At 45.1% G+C, this 21,124-nt stretch overlaps 1 protein-coding gene across 21 annotated transcripts in view; it reads left to right on the plus strand.

The window, feature by feature from the left end:
• Positions 1 to 21,124, plus strand: part of PHACTR1 (phosphatase and actin regulator 1) — a 500,502-nt gene that overhangs the window by 262,716 nt on the left and 216,662 nt on the right. For 2 of the 21 annotated variants that reach the window (XM_070584094.1, XM_070584098.1), the window contains exon 1: positions 12,871 to 13,215. The exons of 17 other annotated variants lie outside the window; for them this stretch is intronic. Coding sequence is in view for 2 of the 4 variants with exons in the window: in XM_070584078.1 (XP_070440179.1) it covers positions 3,422 to 3,674 (253 nt within the window). In the remaining 2 variants the exon portion in view is untranslated. Of the gene's footprint in view, positions 1 to 3,324; positions 3,675 to 12,870; positions 13,216 to 21,124 lie in introns of those variants that run through there. 2 more of the 21 variants (XM_070584078.1, XM_070584083.1) reach the window with 2 other exon arrangements.

The raw sequence follows: 21,124 nt of genomic DNA on the forward strand, positions 1-21,124 counted from the left end.
GCATATCCTAAAGAGGGGAGGGGGATGACATTGTCATGCACCTCAGTGACACTGAGAGTGATCACAGAGGACTCTTTCACATTTGGATCATCTGGGTGAAAATGCTATGCAGGGGGCTGGCCCGGTTGCATAGTGATTCAGTTCACGTGCTCTGCTTCCGCAGCCCTGAGTTTGTAGGTTCAGATCCCAGGCACGGACCTAGCACCACTCATCAAGCCATGCTGTGGCAGCATCCCACATAAAACAGAGGAAGATTGGCACAGATGTTAGCTCAGGGTCAATCTTCCTCACAAAAACAAAACAAAAAACAAAACAAAATGCTGTGCAGCCTACATAGGCCCTATGTTGAGAACCCCTGTTATGAGTGATAGAATGCTCTGGACTGTCCTTCCCTTCAGTATTTCCCTCCTTCCTTTTAGAATAGAAAACAAAAGTCCCACAATATTTTTTTCAAGAATGCTGTAAGTTGACTGTTTTCTTCCATTATCAATGCAGGGAGATGATTATCAACAGCAGCAATAGAGCTGAGCCATAATTACAAGGATTGTAATTATGGGATGAGACAAACACACTCTGTATAAGGAGCTCTAGGACGTTAGAGTAATGGATACCCGAGGAAGGCTTCACTGAGGTGCATTCAGGGTACAGAGCAGGGTCAAGAGAAAATGTCAGATGTCTGTGCACACCTGCCCTGCTCCTGCTGAGGGTCAGAGGAAAGGTGGTGCTGGCAGCCACCAGACACAGCCATCTTCTTCCAAACTGCTGCCAGCTCTAAAGTATCTTCCCTCCTGGTTCCCTCTCTACCCACGTTCTGTTGTAGCAATAGGAGATAGTGCTTCCCAGCTTCCAAATCCAGTCCGAGACACTGAAATTCACACATCTGCTAAGGGCAGCATGGTCTTATAGAACTTTCAGCTATGTCAGAAATGTTCTACCATCCAATACAGTAGCCCCGTCGAATACAGTAGCCACTACAGACATGTGACTATTGGGCACTAGAACTGTGACTAATGCAGCTGAGGAACTGAAATTGAATTTTAGTCAGTTCATGTGTAAAGAGCCACGTGTGGCTAGTGGATCCCATATTGGACAGCACAGGTAGAAGCTGAAAACTCAGGGAAGACAGTTTAGGAAGATGGAGCACCCAACAAGGGAATGGCTGTCTGTGGTACAGCTTCATCTTTTCACATACTTCACATTAATAAAGAGCCCCCACAACTGCGGGCATCGCCTTTAATATTTGAGCTTACGCTGGTGGTCCTGCCAGTGTTCTCTATGCTACAACGCCAGCTGGCCAATTAAAATAGAGACACCCAGAGCCTTTAGGCTGGGACTTAGTATTCAGTGAGTGAATAAAAGATTGCAGTGGGCTCAGTTGTTTTAATAAGACCATACTGGGTCTAGGCAGGTCTATGTTCTGAGGCGTGCAATTAAAAAAAAAACTCATTTAAGAAAAGATGTAATTTTTTCTTTTTCAGAAGGGAGTTAAGAGATGACACAGTTTGGGGGAGGGATCTGAGGATTAGGAAAAGAGAATAACAAATGTTTGCCTGTGACACGATGCAATAAATTGCCTCATACACTCCACCAGTATAACAGATGGGTCCTTTGCCATCTCTAAGATAAGGCTTATAATTAACCAGAGACTGAGTGACATGAATCTGACATGAGCCGATATAGTGAGATTTACCTGTGGCTGGTTGGGCTGGTAATCCAGGCAGAGAAGGGAGGGGTCCCCGAGAGCCCCAGGGGGGCATCAGGAGAGACTTGGTTTTGAGCTAATTAAAGAGAGTACAACTCCAACACTCAAACTGCACTTCAGTGCCTGATGTCTCCTTCTGGAGCAGGCTGTGGTCCTGGACACCCCATGTTCCTAACTACAGAATGCAAATGAAGCTCTGAAAGTGCTGACTGGGGCAGAACATTTTGCAGATGAGAAGTAGGATAAATGACAGAGTGGTAGAATTGGAATGATCAGAAGCATATTATAGCACAGTAATTTACTGTCCCCAGTGGAGTGTTGACCCTCTTCCCTGGGAGGTGAACTGTACATGTAGAATTTGCCCTGTTGGAGGAAGGACTGGCAGTGATCTGCCCTTTGTGGAAGGTGCAGTCACAGTGTATTATGAAATTCACTTTGGGGAAGTTTCTGGAAATAACTGGTGGTAATGGTGCACCCTTTAACTTACACTATTTCCATAGGCAGGAAAAGAGGGTGAGGGTTGTGGCTCACAGGGGTGGGGTGGGATGACAGAGGCTCAGAGTCAGACACACCTGGCTGTAAATACCTATTTCACCACTTCTGCTTTGCATCAAGATCACCTGGGGAGCTTGTTCAAGCTACAGATCCCCAGGCCCTACACTGACCTACTAAACCAGAATCTCAGGGCTTGGGGTCCCAAAGTCTCTATTTTTTAAATAAGCACCCAAAGCAATTGTGGTATGAGGCTTCTGTAAGCCTTAGCTCTCTTAAAGTGATGTAGGATTCACAACATCTGAGTCAGGATTATTGCGTAGACATTGTGTGATGTTTTAAAAAAGCGCAGAAGACAAAAGGCTCAATAACTTGTAGCTGTTATTATTATTGAGCCATTGATGTACCTTACTGAAGACACTGTTCTTTCTTTGGAAATCTCCATAGATGTCCATTGCTTTGCTAAGCCTTATTCGCTGTGCTAAGACAGCTGGGGAATCTTCAGCCAAATTAGCTGGGATCCCAAAGTTGCGAGTTGTTGTTTCTGAGTATTGATAAAAGCAGCCTTTTCTGTCCCTTTTTACTCTAAGTTTCAATGACACTGGTGTAAGAGCCCCTTCAGGCTGAGGAATTTCTATTGAGGGTGAAAACATCAATTATGTTGTAACAGGTTGTCGGCTCCAGGAGAAGTCAAGGGCTGTGCGTTGGACCCACTAGAGAATGATAATTCTGGCCTCCGAGAGGTGCCTGCACCCCGAGGGCTCCCAGTGCAGCGGCCGTCAGGGTGGGACGTCTCGCTTTCAGATTTGGCCGCGTGAGGCTTAAAGAAAAGGGGGAGGGGGAGGCTGGCGTTGTGCCCTGAGCTCGAGAGAGAGTGAAGGTAGCTGCAAACCCAGCAGGCTCAGTTGCTGGAGCGGAGATTTACGGAGGGGTGGGGCTGCCAGGGGAGGATGTGCACGTGAGGCCGCGAGAGAGGTGGGAGTGGAGCATCTCAGGTAGGACCGAGGAGCGCCTTCCGGAAAACCTCCTCCGGCCGCGGGACTCGGATTGGCTCGGTCCACGAGGTCAAGACCCTTTCGGCGCCTTCCCCTGACCCGCCCCGCCGTGGTCGCGTTGCTGTAGAGACGCGGGAGCGGGGCGGGGCGGGGGCATGCTGGCCAGGCGGCTGGGCGCGAGTGGCAGCGCGGGCGCCCGAGCAGCGGCCGGCCCGGGGCGCCCGGGGGCCGGATGGCGGAGCCCACGCGCGCCGCGGAGCCGGGGAGGTTTGCGCTCCGCTTGCCGCGCTGCAGGGAGGGCGCGGTGCCAGGCGCGAGCGCCCAGAGACCCAAAAAGAAAGCTTTTTATTTGCTGAGGATGAAGCCCCTGAAGGAGCCCGCCCCCAACAACAACAACAACGTATCCTTTGTGATCCATTGTCAACTAGGCAAGGAGATCAAACACATTTGCAGCAACTGCAGTCGCGGGGAGGACGCCCGGGACGGTGAGTGCCGGGGCCCGTCGGGGCGGCGGCGAGCGCGGGAGGCGAGGAGGTCGCTCTGTCAGTCCCCAGTGTGGGGACACAGCCGGCGTCTCTGCCTGGATAACTGCGGGGACATCCGCCCTCTTCGCAGGCGTGACCCGCCTGCCCGGCACTTTGCAGAGTGCCGCCCAGAGCCAAACCCAGACCGCATCCGTACCTAGACCATTGATGTATGTGCTCCCCCAAATAAGGGGTTTGAAACAGTTAAAGGGACAACTCTGACATTTTCTTTGGGAAGGTGGGGTTTTCGGGGATTTGTCTGGGGCAACATTACTAGCTTTAACATGGTTATTACACCTGCTTTCTGGGCTGCTTAGCTGTACTCCCATCCTTGCGTTGTGATGGGCTATAGGCTTTGCTGGGCTGCGTTACAGATGTGGGCTTCAGGGGCGTTCACCTCGGAGAGGTGGTTTGGCCTCGGCTACAGCGCCCAGCGCCCTGGAGACTTGTGGAGTTGTTGAATGATGTCTGTTTAGAGTAAAACATGGCCGTGATTTTGGAGTGCCGCGCCTGGCCCCTTTGGAATGATGCCTAACGGCCAAAATGTGGGAGGTGGGGGAGGGGGCGTGCCGCGGCTTTTTCCAGGTGAGCCTGTGCGTGTGCGAGCCAGAGCGCTCCCCCAAATCCCTTCTGAAGTGGGGCGGTGAAAGGGTGCCAGGCTGCCAGTGAGTCTGGGCAGAAGGAGCCAAGAACGAGGACTGCTCGGCGCGGACCAGGCAGAAGCCTCTGCAGATGTGGACGCGCCTGTGTGGCGGTGCGTTTCGCAGGAGCCTCCAGGCGATCCGAAGCAGCTCCCAGAGCCTACTCCTGAGGGCCACTGAAGGTCGCGGAAAAGTTTTAGGCAGCGGATTTTGCAGGGAAAGCATTAGCCACTGGCCGGCCTGAAGCTCCTCGCCTCGCTTGACACTCACACCTGCTTGGGCAGGCAGATTTTCCTATCCACCAGGCAGGTTTCGCTGGTTCCCTTTTGGAAGAGCAAATATTACTTAGGATCCCTCCCCCGTTGATTGTTCTGCCTCTGAAGTGCAGAGTAATGAAGTGACTGTGGCTTGGCTAATGTCTTTTCAAAATTAGAGTCTTGCTAGTGTAATTATACTTTTCTTTGATTAAACTACAAGAGACGCTGTGCAGAGTGGAACTAGGCATCTTACGGAAAACCGGCTGTACTGGAGGCAGGCAGGCTCGCAAAACAGCTAAGGCTGCTCCTGTTAGGTTTGGGGGAGGATATCCATTTATGAGAAGCACACACCCGCTGACATGTGTTTGGTCCTGTGGTTACTATATAAGCTGATGACACTTATGGAATATAAATGGATTAATGGGATGATCCAAAGCCAGACTTTTACCATATGATGTGATAGAGCGTGAGATGCTGGCTAAAATATTTATTAAATGAATCACTGTGTTGCCTGAATTGCTTCCCAAATGGGCTGCTTGCAGAACCTTGGGGGTTTGTTTAAACTGGGATCTCTAAATGTTGCTTCAGGAAGGAAAGGTCTGTGTCTACACTCAAGGATGCGTGTTTACATGTGTAATTATGAACACCATCACTGGTAATGTTAGACCGTACGCTGTCAGTGGAGGTGGGCATATATTTTAGCATGCAGCACGTATTTCTGCTTGCAACATGCATCATGTCTGCAGTCTCAAACATTCCAGCATGTCTTAAGGAGATACCTGTGGATGTTCATGTGTCATCTCAAATGACAAAAATACTTAATTTCAAAAGATGCTTGTACAGAGGAGACCTCCTGTTATGGTGCCTAACTTTTGCCTAATTGTACACTACACTGCTAATCCTGCCTTCCTTGAGTGTGTGCACTCATGTCATTACTGAAATAGAATGTCAGAGGTTTAAACCTTCTACTTTTACTACCAGACCCGAAAACAGCACTGCCCACTGGAAAAGGAAAGGAAGTGGTCAAATCAGTTTCACTTTCTGCAAAGGTTGCCCTTTGATGGTAGATTGTTCTGAGCGGATGTTCTGTTAGATAACTTCTCCAGAAGCTGCTTTCCATTTGAGTCATCTTTTATGGCTGCCAGGAGAGCCACTATTTTAAAGGTAATGTATAGTAAAGATTGTAGCAATACGAACAGATTTGGTAGGGCTCGCTGGAGGAGGATGTTTGTTGCTGTGGGGCATGCCCGCATCCTGTCCAGCACCATGAATGTGTTTGGTTTCTCATTCAGCACGGAGGAGGCCATGTAGTGGCAACCAAGGAAAATTTTGATGCAGCTGGAAAGCCCTCACTTGCAATTTTACACAGGTAAAATTTTACAGAGGTATTGCTCTGTGAGTCTCTCTCGTTCTTAATTTCTTCATTTATAGTATGCAGTTATTTTAAATATATTTAAAACATTTTAGTCACTTTCAGTTTAAAGACAATCTATCACTAAAAGTATTTGACTTATACAGAATAAACTTTCAAAGGAAAAATATTCCTGGCTAGTCGAGCATATGTAAAAGGTGAAATTACATTTTAACAATTGCTGTTTTATTAAGAGTATTTTTTTTAAAAAGTTCCTGGTATCCACTCACTAGTATTAAAGATGCTTTACTGACCTTATTTTAAGTAGTTTTCTATTAAAAAAACAAACCCTATAGAATACAGTTCACCATTAACGGCCAAAGATAGTTTGTGTTTCCTTCATCATTGCTGTTCTGGTTGAATACTAAAGCTGTTTTCAGATGAAGAAGCAAGCTTATATAGCACTTCCGTGCTTTGGCCGCAGAGCAAGTACAGGGTGGAACAAAGATTCAAAACCTTGTCTGTCTTTAAAATCTAGATGCTTTCCCCCATGCCATCAAGGTGATTTTTTTTAAATGGCACCTACACTGAATGTAGAAAATTAGGTACTGCGATGTGTATGTGTTATATACAGGTGCAGCCTCGACAAGCCAGGTATATTAGGATACAGAATTAGAAGAAATTGCAGAATTTTTTTAGTACATTCCATTTTTTAAAAGTCTGCCTTACCTACTTGATAGAGAGGCTAACATTGGTAGGAATAGAAGGAGAGAAATTTTTAGCTAAGTAGATTAGAAGTTATGTACCTTGTAAAGCTACAGGAAACAGCTAAATCATCGCTGAACTTATATTGGAAGTTAATAGGAGACTATGATTTAATTTACAAATAGTTAAAAATCAACTTTAGGGAGAAATCTATTCTAGAAGGCAAGATATTTCTGTATATAATTTCCTTATATACAGGAAATTTTCTATTCTCATTTGAATTCCTTTTGAGTCTGTAAATAGAGAATTATCATAGGGATTGTAACATCATTAATAATTATGTATTAAGATGTAATTTCAATAGAAATACAACATTTTAACTTTTTTTCTTTTTTGAGGAAGATTTGCCCTGAGCTAACATCTGCCACCAATCCTCCTCTTTTTTACTGAGGAACATTGCCATGAGCTAACATCCATCACCAATCCTCCTCTTTTTGCTAAGGAAGATTGACCCTGAGCTAACGTCTGTGCCCATCTTCCTCTGCTTTATACGTGGGGTGCCTGCCACAGCATGGCTTGATGAGTGGTGCATAGGTCCGTGTCTGGGAGCCGAACCGGTGAACCCTGGGCCGCCAAAGCAGAGCGAGTGAACCAAACTGCTACGCCACCGGGCTGGCCCCCATTTTAACATTTTTAAAACAATTTTTAGAAATATTTCAAAGCCTGTATCTTATAGTGGCATATTTAAGAAGTAATCAAATGATAATGCATTTATAAACAAGACATATTGATTACAGCTGTTACTCAGTGCCTTTTACATGTCATTAATCGATATTTCAAGGCTGTCTTCATTTCCCTAACTATGATTCCTATTCTTCACATATTCATATACAAATTCACTCCATTGACTCACTAGACACACTTCCAAATTCTGTGTTAGGGATTCGAAATAGTGAACATGTTTTCTAATGAATTCCCATGTGAACCTTTAGGAATGACACTTTGTCATAATACTTCTCCATTACTCTGACCGTTGGATGCATTCAGCAAGACAGCCTTTTAGAAGAGAATGCCTTTTAAGTTTGTATGGGTCAAATCCCTCATTTTGCAGATGAGAAAACTGAGGCGCATAAAGATTAGGTGAGCAATCCTTCAAGATCCATCCACCGTTGGGTGTCAGGGCTGCTGACAGAACTTGTCCCTTGTTGAAGGAAGCCATTTGTAAGCAGTGGGCCAGAGCTGGGTCCTGGAACCGCACTGCTGTTTTCAGATAACAGCTCCTCCCCTTGCTAGCTGGGTGACTTTAGGATACCACAATATTATTTACTGCCTGGGGTTGTGCGAATTCAATGAAGTAATTGGTACAAAGCCCTTAGCATGGTGCCCACAAGAGAAAGCCCTTGGGAAATATTAGATGTGATTTCTATCATTTGTATTGTTACCGTCAAGTCTAATTTTGTCTTGGGTTTTTCCTCCTGCTGGACAGCACTGCTTGACCTCTTCTGTAATTAAACTTTCTTGGATTGGGTCCAAGATGAAAGCACCCCGTTCAACTCTATATCTAACAGTTAACACATACATTTCTGATAAGGCGAGTGAAGTAAGAGTGAGCCTGGCAAAGAGTCCCGTCAACAGTGCGCATGTCAGCAGTATTTTGTTTTGCTTTTTCGGTTTTAATGTTTCAACAATCAGGACCAGTACGTTGTAGGTAAAAGGACTCACCACATATGTCTAAATTTACAATGACTGAGCATTTTTTGGTCGGTTTGAGTCATCAAAAAAATAGGCAAGGTGACATCCATTGTTTCTCAGGAAGAAAGAAAAAAGGTGAATAGTTGAAAAAAGTAGTTACTGGGGGGCTGTCCCCGTGGCCGGGTGGTTGAGTTCACGCTCTCCACTTCAGAGGCCTGGGGTTTGCTGGTTCGGATCCTGGGTGTGGACCTACACACCGCTCATCAAGCCGTGCTGTGGCAGCACCCCACATAGAAGAACTAGAGGGATGTACAGCTAGGATATGCAACGATGTACTGGGGCTTTGGAGAGGAAAAGAAAATAGTAGTTACTGGAAAATTCTGTAGTCGTGGGTCTTGTGGAATCTCAGTTAAACGGACACCTGTGGAGGATTGGCTGGAAGCAAGGGGTAGCGGCTGGGAAACTGCTTCCTTAAGATCAGGAGAGCCTCGAAAACGCTGACTGAAGCAGGGTAGAGAGGTGGTGTGGAACCCTGAGAAGAAGGGCCCTTGCTCAGGCAGCAGGAAGAGAGAGGAAGCCGGGCTTAGCAGGATGTGGGCAAGGGTGTACAGAGTGGGGGATTCTAATGAAGTTGTGCACTTAGAATTCTGTTGGAGTATCCTGTCCTCGGACAACGGAGCTGTTGATTGATGCTCTTACATTCGTTTGTAAAACTAGCAGCTTGTGTGTGCTGGGCCCCCTCAGCTTAGGGAGAAGTACCAACAGATACAACGACCATTGTTCCCCTTGGAGAATTTGGACTCTAGTGAGAGCAGCAGGAAAGTAAACTGCTCAATTATTGGAGGAAGCTGTTAACTGTGCGGGTAAGGCAGGAGGGCTTCCCAGAGGAGGTGATATTTGGACTAGGACCTAGGGGAGGAGTTTTCCCAGATAAAGAGAGAAGGGCATTTCGGTAAGGAAAAAAACACACTCAAACAATTTAAACTGTAAAAGAGTGCGCCTTCCTTGGGAAAGGGGAGAAGGTCAGCAGGTAGAATTTGTGGAATGTAGACAGGAGATAGTCTGGAAACGTGTTGGGGCATCTCATCATTTTTTTCCAGCAATACATTTTTGAAGCATTTTTATGTGCCACGTTAAGCATTGGGGATATAAAAATCAGTCAGATAGTATGGCGTTTGCCTTCAGAGACCTTATAACATAGCACAGGGAGATAGACAGGTAGACAAATACGTGCACAGAAGTTCTAAAAGTGCTGGAGAGAGAAAGGTGGTGTTTTAGAGGTGGGAAGGAGACAGTGGTAGGTCCTACTGTGGGCAAGAAGGGGGTCAGGAAAAGCCTCCTACAGTTTCCGAAGGAATTCAGATTTCATCCAGTGAGCACTGAGGGCGGCACAGGGGTTTTTAAGCAGAGGTGACGTGATAAGTTACTTTCTTTTTAACTTATATTATGGAAAATTGTACACATAGACAAAAGCAGACATAAGAGGATAATGAACCCACATAGACTCATCACCCACATTCCCCCGCTCCTGGATTATGTTGAGGCAAATTTGAGTGGGTTTGTGTGATGGTGTTCTTATGATGGTCTAACCAGGGACCAGCCAAGAGGAAGGGCCTGGGTCCCACGGCCACTCAAAGCTCAAGAAGGGGCGTCGCAAGACCTTGAGCAGTACGTGTGGAAAGACCAAGCTTCTGCTTTTTTGCTACAGACTCATGCAAAGGGCCAGTGACACTTTCAAGCATCCGCGATTCAAAGGCAGTTGACTTTATTTTTAGCATAACTTTGAACTCATACATAATTTCACTAATAATTTTCCCTTCCATTCTGGTATCTGACACTTTACAGACAACATCTGTAAACATTCACTTAATTTAGAAGAAGAAATGTTAAAAATATTTATAAAATCTTGAGCTTGAAATATACACATATGTCTAAAGGAGCTAAAAAAGATCAAACTAGGAAGATCAATAGACAAAATTTATACATAAAATGTTATTGCAAGAGAGGGATAAATACTTGTTTGCTAGCCCCAATCATTCGTTTCTGTCGTTTGCTAATTAATACGTATGGTCAGCATTTTTTGGACTTGAATAGGTGTTCAGAGTTTTAAGGTGTGTCTGAAAGGAGGGGACACGATGAGCCAGGTAGGAGCCGCCTGCAGTGGCTCCACGGTCCATGCCAAGTAGGCAGTTGTGATGGAAGCGATGAGGTGCAAGGGAGCCTGTTGAAGGCAGAGAGCCAGGGGCAGGAGAAAGGGTGAGCTTCCCTCAGCCCGAAGGTTGACAGGGGAGCAAAGGAAAGAGCAAGGAGGCCAAAGTTGCAAAGCTCTGGGTAAGAGAACCGGAAGCAAAACAAGAATCCAATTGTTGGGTTGGAAAAGAAGAAATGAGTAGTAGGGATTTTCTGCCTGGGGAAAAATCAGCCACAATGTTAGCAGCAGCCCACGTGAAAGAAATAAGGGGATGGTTGTTTTTACAGTTGTAGTATTTCTATGTTCAAGGCCAGAGGAAGGATAGAATGCGGTCATTCCTTTCTTACAAGGCTACTAACAAGCACTGGGGCCTACAGAGAACTTGATGTGTGAATATAGAGATACAGGATGAGTTCCTGCCCTTGGAGAAACTCTCAGTCCATGGGGGAACATTGCTGTATAGGGGTGGGCTCAGGATGCTGTGGATACACACGTGGGGACTCTGTCTCCTTCTCCAGGGAGAAGGCCAGCGAGGTCGTGTGGGAGGAGACAGCACTTGAGCTGAATTGTGATGGGTGAAGAGGGTTGGGCTGGCAAAGATGCCTGAGGGAAAGTCACTCGGGCAGGATGAAGCATGTACAGAGAAAGGCTGGGAGGCCCAAGGAGGGCATCCCATGTCAACTGCTCAGGGCCAGGGTCTGCCTTGTCTCTCCTTCTATCTCCCTCGCCCTAGGCAACCACCAATCTACTTTTCGTTTCTGTAGACTTACCTATTCTGGAAATTTCTTAGAAATGGAATCATGCAGTATATGGTGCTGTACCTGTCTTCTTGCACTTAGCGTAATGTTTTTAGGGTTCGTCCATGCTGCAGCACGTTATCAGTACTTTATTTTTTTGCTGAATCATTGTATGGATATGACACATTTTGCTTATCCATTAATCAGTTTTTTTCAGGCATTTGGGTTGGTTCCACTCTTTGGCTGTTGTGAGTAATACTGTGCTGAGCATTCCTGTACAAGTTTTAGTGTGGATGTATGTTTTCATGTCCCTTAAGTGTATACCTGGGAGCAGAATTGCTGGGTCGTATGGTAACACTCTGTTTAGTGATTTGAGGAACTGCCAGATTCTTTTTTCTCTTTTTTTTTTTTGAGGAAGATTAGCCCTGACCTAACATCTGCTGCCAATCCTCCTCTTTTTGTTGAGGAAGACTGGCCCTGAGCTAACCTCCATGTCCATCTTCCTCTACTTTATATGTGGGACGCCTGCCACAGCATGGCTTGCCAAGTGGTGCTAGGTCTGCGCCTGGGATCCAAACCTGCAAACCCCAGGCTGCCAAAGCTGAGCACATAACCGCTATGCCGTGGGGCCGGCCCCCAGATTCTTTTTCACAGTGGCTGCACCATTGTACATTTCCAAAAGTAATGAATATATGAAAGTCCTGTTTCTCTACATTCTCTCCAATGCTTGTTATTATCTGTGTTTTGAATTATAGTCACCCTGAAGGATTTTTAAGAAGGAAAGTGAGAAGGTTCTGAGTTGGTGGTCAAGAAGAGAGTTAATTCAGTCCATTTCAGAAAGCCAGTAACTTTAGAAAACATAGATGTCTTACATAAGTGTATTTCTGTTATACTTTATACTTTGCGCGTTATTTCCTTGTAATCATCAGAACAACCTTTTAAGGTTGGAATCACTATCACGACCCTTTTAGAGAAGAGGGAACAGGGAATCAGAGTGGTTGTGGCTTCCTGCATGTCACCTGCTGGTGTGGCTGTACCTGGGCCGTCCCTCTGGCTCTGCCTGCGCAGCCGGGATTGACTGCTTCTGAGATGTGAACCTCTAAGAAGAGAGAGTTATTCTGGCCAAGGAAGTTTAACTTCTTAAAGTGATTACTTAAATGTGAAAATGATTCAGGAAAATCTGGGCAAAAACGAACACTCAAAGCAAACTGTCAATTCATTAAAAGTCGAGAGAGGAAATTATGTGGCGGAGAGTGTGTTTGGTTGGAATCAGGAAGCCTTGGGGACCACTGATGCTCTCTACTCACTCTCAAGTCACCTTTGTCCTGAGTTTCTTCCATGTGCAAAACGATCTTACTTCTCTTCTCTGAAGACCTTGCTGAGGTGCCTAAATCCATCTCGGTCATGGGGTGGTAAGCTGTGCCCCATGACCCGTCTGCCTATTTTTGTAGGTTGTGGATTTTTTTTACAATTGCAGATGTTTGACCAAAATCAAAGGAAGAATACTAGTTAGTGACACGAGACACTTACGTGAAATTCAAATGTCAGCGTCTATAAATAAAGTTTTACTGGAACACAGCCACAGCCACACACAAGCGCTTACGTCCATGGTGGCTTTTGCACTCAACTGCACAGCTGAGAAGTTGCACAGAGATCCACAAGGCCTGAATACTTACTCTCTGGCGTTTATCAGAAAAAGTTTGCTGACCCCTGACTACATCCAAGTTCCTGTGATTAGCAAATACCACTGGTAATCATCTTCGCACTAAGATCATCGGATCTTAGAATTGAAAGGGACCCGGTCACTGTGTCATTCACGTGAGCTGCAGTTTTGGTTTTTTTCAAAAGCCTTCTTGATGTCCTAGTGTATGCGGAGGAGCAGATTTAAAATGAAAATCGACCTGAAAAGAAACTACTCATCTGAACTGGTTTGTGGAGTATCTTTGTTTTCCCCGCCCCCACCCTGACGTTTCTGTGGGCTTCAGGCTGGCACATTGACAAAGGGGAGGGGTGTCTAATCCCCACCTAAGAGCTAACCATCTTGACTCCGTTATTGTTTCGGTGTGAACTTTAGATCAATCGGCTCTGCTGTTTTGGCACATGGAGATTTGCCTCCACGGTAATTATTTAGCAACCCACAAAAGTAATTATAAAATCAAATAATTATCTTCTAAACAAGCTGGAACCCCAGCAGTGGCTCTTGGGGGGGAAAAAAAAGTTCCCGTTCCTTAATTTTCATTTTTAGGGCTGTGACATTCTGCTTTGCTTGCCCCCTCACCTCGCTTGTTGTGTTATTTCAAGGACGATAGCGATCTGCGAGGAAGCGCCAGCTTCTTTAGACGCAGCCTCCTCAGAACAGTAGCACTGCTCCAAGCTGATGAGCGGAAGGACAGAGGAGCAGGCAAGAAAGGGGGAAAGCAAAGGCTGATTTAATCCTTCTGGTAATAGGAAATAAGATTAAACAGGAGAATAACAGCCTACCAGACTATGTTGCTGGTTGGTTTGAATTATCGAGAGCTGCATTGTATAGTGAGGCCGCCAGATTCTGAAGGTGTGCTCAGTAAGAGTTGGCACCAGTATTTCCTGGCACAAAGGGAGCAATGAAATCTGCTCACAGTTAGCGACCATCCGCCTCTGACAGGCTGGGCGTCTACCAGAATTAGGTTATTTCTTGAGAGACGTAAAGGCTGTTTATGGGCGAGTGTTGGTCTAACATGTTGCAGATATGGTAAATAACATTTATTTATATGTTTGGAAACTCACTTATCTGATAAGCCGGGCTAATGCACATGTTGAAAGGGTGTATAGAGAAGCAGATCTTGGCGACGGGGACCATCAGGGTCTGCCACACATTCAGGAATTTCCTTCTTAAAATTTCAGTAACTCACTAATTTGTGATTCCCTTCGCCAGCCCACTGAAAAAGTCAAATGGGCCACAGACAGGAGCACATCATCCCCGAAATGAACACATGGTGAACCTTTTTGGCTTGCGGGAAGCCCTAATGTTGCCCTGTCCAGAATGGATAGTGTGTTGCGATTTCCTGCTAGCGGTGACATGAAGTAGGCACGTACTGTTAAGCAGCCTGTGGTCAGAACACCACTACCCAAAGTAAAACTGAATACAAAAGAAAAGATTTTAATATTTGCAGCTGAAAGAGCCCTTTGCGGTGGAAGTAGGAATGATAAGCTGCTGGACCCTTCCCATCCTTGCCCAGGTCTTCGAGATAGAATCATGAATGTAAATGTAAAGTTCTTGTGATAAGACAGTAGAAATAGCTTGGAATACTTGGTGAGTGCAGTAGTCATTGGGCTGCGTGCCTAGGTTAATTTTTCAAGTTTTTCTAGAAGGCGGAAGAGGGGAACATATACACAGAGTATCTGTATTCAAGAGGTGAAAGTAAAGAAAAGAAGATATAACCGAAGAGTTCTTCTTTAGAAGAAGAAAATTTACAAGTACCTTAGACCCCCCCACATATAAACCAGATAAAAGAGGGGTTGTTCCCCTGCCCTCCCATTGACCTAGAGGTTTTCGGAGCCACAGTATGAGTTGTTCACTGCTCTGCCCCATTTAGATGAGACGTAATGTGTTGGAGAGTGATTATTGTATTTCTAGAATATGAACATCACCTCATAACAGAGGATTACACCCCAAATTTTAATTCTTTGTAGATGATGAAACATCTAACAGAGCAGCTTTGACATAAATAAGTTATAACCCAATAAGTTATAAATTATTCGTATGTGTATGGTACACCTTAGGGTAAAGTTCGTTTGGGGAAAATGTGTATATTGGCTGAAGAGTTACGTTACGTCATATATAAATGGGAAGGAATATAACGTATAACGTTTTTAGATTCAAATTATTTCAATAGGAATGTTTAATCTCATGCCAACATTAATAACCATCTGTTAAAAAAAAGCAACTGCTTCAAATGAAATTGGATCAGATACATAGTCCCTTTACTCCCTCCTTAACGTTGTTGACAGTTCCGAAGTTCACCATTGGATTTATAAGCAAGTATTAAGGACCAAACAGGAACGATATTTAGCATTTAAGCCATAAGTATGACAGATGGGTCAGTGTGTGTTACTAGCTCAAAGGACATAATTCAGCATGAATGAAATGGCACAAATTACTTTGAAAATATCATAATGTAAATTACAGTAAGATTGAACCGGGAGGATTTCCACCATGATTTTAGAAAGCAAGCACAGCTTATTTTTATAGCACTATCCTAAGAGTGCAATTCCTGGCAGTGTTTACCATGGAGAAGGAATTAGCAGCCTCAAGGGGAGGGTTAGGAAAACAGAGCACCCTCTGGGATGCAGGCTTCTGCGTCTCGGCTCCCGTGGCCTCGGCACCGCCTGGCCTCGGACAAGTCATTCCGTCTCGGCCTGTTTTCCTTCTTGTGAAAGAGGCAGGAGGATGGGAGGATCATGCTTGTTTTTCCAGAGGGCCTTGAGAATATTCAGGAGGTATCTGGAACATCTTCAAAAGTAAAACACACAGGGGGATGTTGTGCTTTTATATCCGTGGTGCCAGCTTGCACATTCCATCAGGAGGAAGGAGATGAATTTCTCGTTTCTCCTCATATTCTCCTGTCTGTCCAGGGTGAGGGTTGATGGAAGAATGGAGGACTGAACAGGCTGTGCGACCTGTAGGACCGGGAAAGTGATAGTCGTTTTATCTCAAGGTGAAAGAGCAGAGGGATCCCCTGAGCTGGGTGAACAGATGGCAGAATCATTGCTGCTACACTGCGTCTGGCTGTGAGTCCTCACCCCCATACTCAGCCGAGCCCTTTTCAGACTGTGCGGGTCACTGAGCTGTGGCGAACTCTGAAGAGCAATCTGCTGAAGGCTATTCTAGAGATCAAGTACCTTGCCAATGGCCACTCCTCCTGCCCGAAAGACAAAGGCTGCGTGCTCTTAAGCAAGCAGGGATGGGCTGAGGTCCTCTAGGAAGTACAGATCCTCTTCAGAATTCACAGTCCTCTGCTGTTCAATTAAATCCATAGATATCACAGAGTTTTAAAATGAACCAGTAACGTCTATGACTTAGGGATAAAAGATGTCAGAGTGGCTTAGGGGCTAGTCAGGAAGTGGGTGGGAAAATTGGGGGACTTTGCACGTTCATCTTTGGTTTTAATTTGCTCCCTTACTTTGCTACCTTATGGTTACTCAAGATCATAATTTCTTGTGTTCCTCCTGAAACACAAAAGTTTAAGTTAGCCTTATTGCTTGTGGGAAAATAATACTTTTTTGCCTGATGTCTAAATGTGCTGAGGTCTGTGTCGTTATAACCAATCCAAGGTAATAAGTTGGAAGCAGCAAGTTCTTCGATACCATGTGGAAATATGTTCTGCCCAAATTCTAGGGTCTGTGCCATTCCAACAGAGACCAGCAGCAGCAATGCTCTTCCTGCCAAAGGCTTGTGAAGCTAAGGGAGCTGTGTCATGCCGCTGTGCTATTTCAAGTCCCAAAGCAGCTCTGATTACGGTGTGAGAAGCTTTATAACTCAAGGTCTGAAGTCCAATGTGGAGATTTTTGTCAACTTTACTGAGATGTTTTCCAAAATTTGTTCCATGTAACACTTGCTCCATAGGATGGTAATAGATAGTATGGGAAAAATGTCAAGATCAAACTAATTTGGAAAACTGAGCTGAACAAAGTGAAGTAGATTGTTTTAATCTCTGAGCCCCTTGGTACACCCACGTACGTCGTGAAACGTCAAGAACTGAGAGTGTATACTTCTTTACCCAGATTTATTTGTCACACACAGTGTTGGGGTTTTTGGGGGTTACAGGAGCAGAGCATCACCCCATAGGAGAAAATAATGAGCTGCTTCAGAATTCTCCCATAGAAAATACTAGATTGATTGACTGTGTTTCCCACTTGTGAGAGATACAGAATCATGCAAAACAGTGAGGTTTGTTCATGCATTTTTCTTTCCAACCAGCAGCAGTTAGCACCAAACTTTACATAGTAACTGAGACGAGGTACTTTCACTTTTGCTGGACGTATTTATTCAGTGATTTTTGGTTAAAAGAGCTGTGAATGCAAATTAAACTGTTATATTGATTGTACCTGAGCTTCAGTCAATCCAGGAATCAGGGACTTCCTCTGTTGCCCTAGTCAGGCCACACTATAGAACTGTGTGTCAGGTCTGGGGCTTCCAGAGCCCTTGTAACCTCAGTGTGCAGGACATTTTGGGTCAGTATTTCTCAACTTTAGGACTGTTGACATTTTCGACTGGATAAGTCTTGTTGGGGGGCAGGGTATTCTGTGCCTCGTAGGATATATAGCAGCATCCCTGGCTTCTACCCACTAAATGCCGGTAGCATCCACTGTCTTAAAATGGACCTGGGATTTGTTTTAAGCAGATGTGGTACAAGGACAGACACAGAGACAACTACCTTGGACAGAAGATTTTATTACTTACAATTCCCAAGTGGAGGGGGCCTGCCATGCTGTGCAGGGCCACATGGAGAAGTACCAGGGCCACTCAGGAGGCAGAAGCACCGAGGGGAGAGCATAGCCCAGAGCCTTTATTGTGGTTTTTGCAGGGAAAGAAAGGGTTAGTCAGGGTAGGCAAGTTTGAGCAAGTTTAAGATTGGGTGGTTTGAATAATTTTGACTGGGTCAGGCTATAGAGGTGGTCTCTAGTTGTCAGGGCCCTGGCCCTCGAGTGATTTAGGGCAGAGGAAATATTAGCTTGGTGTGTGAGAAATACTCGAGGTGGTGGGATCAGGCCATAGGCTTGGACTGGTTGGTTTGCCTATGAAAGACATGCTAGCAGGCCAGTTGTTTACTATCTCAAGGAATTAGCTAGCCTTAGGAGGGGCAGTCTCTCCAGGCCCCAGGATGTCAGAGCATCATAAAACACGGGAAATATTAAAAACATGATTAATACACCCACCACCTAGTTGTGACAACCAAAAATGTCTGTAGGCATTGCCAAATGTCCCTTGGGGGGCAAAATCACCAAAGCAAAGAGCGGTGTGGACTAAAGTCCCAGGAGAAGGCTTGGAGTGAAGGTGCTGGTTTGGGTTGACGGAAGTCAGGCAGAAGTCCTGAGTGGAAGGAGTCACACGAACATGAACAGAGGGAGGGAAGGAAGAGTAAGTGTACTGCTTTTCACATAATAAAAATAACATCTCTTATTCCCTTATTCTGTGCTGAGCCCTGTGCCAATGATGGGAATTACGTACTCAACCTTCCCAAGAACCCCATGAGATAGGTACAGTCGTTTCTCAGGATGCGTGGGGGATTGGTGCCAGGACCCTGCGGATACCAAAATCCCATGGATGCTCAAGTCCCTTAGTCCACCCTCCATATCCGTGGATGGGGAGCCTGCAGCTATGGAGGGCTGGGTGTACCATTTATCTCAGCTTGGCGGAAAAGGAATGAGACCTGGAGGGGTTAAGCAACATGCCGGGGCTCCCCCTTGTATGTGTTGGTGTTAGGATTTGAAATTGGGTCTCTTTTAATAAAAGACTGTGTTAATATGATTAGAAATAACAGGTAGAGTTAAAGATGTTAAATTACAGACAGAAGTGTCTGGACTTAAAGGGATGTGCTACATGGCATGATGGCAGATTCTTCAGCAGGTGGGTGGTGGGTGACAAGGGTATTTCGGTTCATCTCGCAGCATCAGCTCTGCAGCAGGCACAGGGAGCTGGTTGCAAGTGGGCAGGGATGTTGTGGAGCTGAGCGAGATCAAGTAACACAGGTGTGATGGTCAGTGCTTGGCCAAGGGTGGTGACAGAAAGGGTTGGAGCAGAAAGGGTTGTTAGAGAGATGTTCCCAGACAGCAGGAAATAAAGACTGAAGAAGTGGAGAATAAAGGGTTACTCCATTGTGTCTAAGACAAAAGTCTAGAAGAATGGTGATGCCCCCCCCCCACCCCCCGCATGGAAAGGGCATAGGTGTAATAGTGAGGCAGGCTAGGATCTCAGGGGTGTGGTGGATTCTGGACTCACTTAAAGTTTTGAGTTTTAGTTCATTTGCATACCTTGTTTTTAATTTTCATAATAGCACACACTCATATTACACTTAATATGAGCCAGACACTGCTGTTTGCATATATGCGTATATCTTTACATGTATGAACTTGCTTATTGCTCACAATGACCTCTGAATATGATCTCCCTCTTACAGATGAGGAAACCGAGGCTCAGAGAGGTTCAGTAACTTGCCCCAAACCTAACTCCCTGGAGCTATACTGCCTCTGGAGCATGTTATTAATACTCAGCTGCTGGGTACTCTTCGCAACTTTATCTCCTGTCATCACTGGGCGCACTTAGCCGCTTCTTGGTTTCCCCTCCTATGAATTGAAGGAGTGGAGCTGATAAATCCTTTTAGGTCTACCATTTTGTGTCCATAAGTAATAATTCTTACTGAACAAATAAGACATAATTCTATTATTCAACATAATGGAGACCTTTTTCTTAAAAAGAGAAATGAGCTTTCAGATGTTGTCATCTCTTTTTTTTTCATTTTCTACAAGAATCAGTCTAGAATTTGTTCTTTTTCAAGTGGTGGCTCTTTTTTTTAAAAAGAAAAATTTTTTTTAGTGAGGAAGATTGGCACTGAGCTAACATCTGTTGCCAATCTTTCTCTTGGCTTTTTTTTTTCTTTTCTCCCCAAAACCCCGGTACATAGTTATATATCCTAGTTGTAGGTCATTCTAGTTCTTTTATGTGGGATGTCTCCACAGCATGGCTTAATGAGTGGTGTGTAGGTTTATGCCCAGGATCTGAACTGGCAAACCTCGGTCCGCCAAAGTGGAGTGCATGAACTTAACCACTCCAGCCATGGGGCTGGCCAGTCAAATGTCTTCTTTCTGGGGCCTTAGTTGGCTTGGGAAAAGAGGCTTCATTCCCCGAAATCCTAGGCGCCTGAGCAGAGTTCATAGGAAGCCATTCTGCTGTGTGTGTATCTGTTTCCCCTGCTCATCTGTGAGCTCCCTTGAGGGCAAGATTATGTTTTATTCATTTTTGTGTTCCTGGTATGTAACTTGTTCCCAGTAGAAGATCAGTAATTGCTTCTGTGTTTCGTTTTTTGCTTTTTAATTTCAGACTGTGAGGCAATCAGATGTAGTAAGTTTCACGTGTATAACATTATCATGGTTCAGGTAAACTCTTTCCTGAAGAAAAGGACAGTATTAGCCCTCAGGACGGCTGCAGAAATAGAAACAGGGAGTCTTGTTGGAAGGAAATGAAGCTTCTTGGCTGGGAAGTGTGAGAGCAAAGGGCTTCCAACGCCTAATTGTAAGGAGCACGAGGTCGAGTGGATGTGACTTGGTGTTGAAGCATTTAGACAGGTGGCGGTGGACTTTTGCTGTAAAGGGCCAGAGAGTAAACATTTCAGGCTTTCGCCATATGGTCTCTGTTGCAGCCGCTCAATTCTTTCGAGCTGTTGTAGCTCAAAAGCAGCCATAGGCAATATATAAATGAAAGAGCGTGGCCGTGTTCCAATAAAATTTTATTTACAAAGACAAGCAGCAAGTCAGATTCGGACCGAGTGTCATAGTTTGCCAATGGCTCGTGTAGACTCTCAAGTGTGACAGAACAGGTCACAGCTGTGCCACTTGCTAACCGTGGCCATCATCAGATTAAGCCTCAGTTTCTGCATCTGTAAAATGGTGACTGTAACAGCATCCACACCTAGGACTGGTGCTAGGATTAAATGAGATATAATATAAAGCCTTTGACACTGACCCTAGCATATAGTAAGCACTCAATAAATGGTGGCCCTTTTTGTTCTTATTATAAGTAGTAGTTATCGCTTCCTAACTTTTTTTCCTTATTGCTTTTCATTGTATTGAGTGAATTCACGT

Source organism: Equus przewalskii, chromosome 19 (assembly GCF_037783145.1).
Source record: "Equus przewalskii isolate Varuska chromosome 19, EquPr2, whole genome shotgun sequence".
Classification (NCBI taxonomy): Eukaryota; Metazoa; Chordata; class Mammalia; order Perissodactyla; family Equidae; genus Equus; species Equus przewalskii.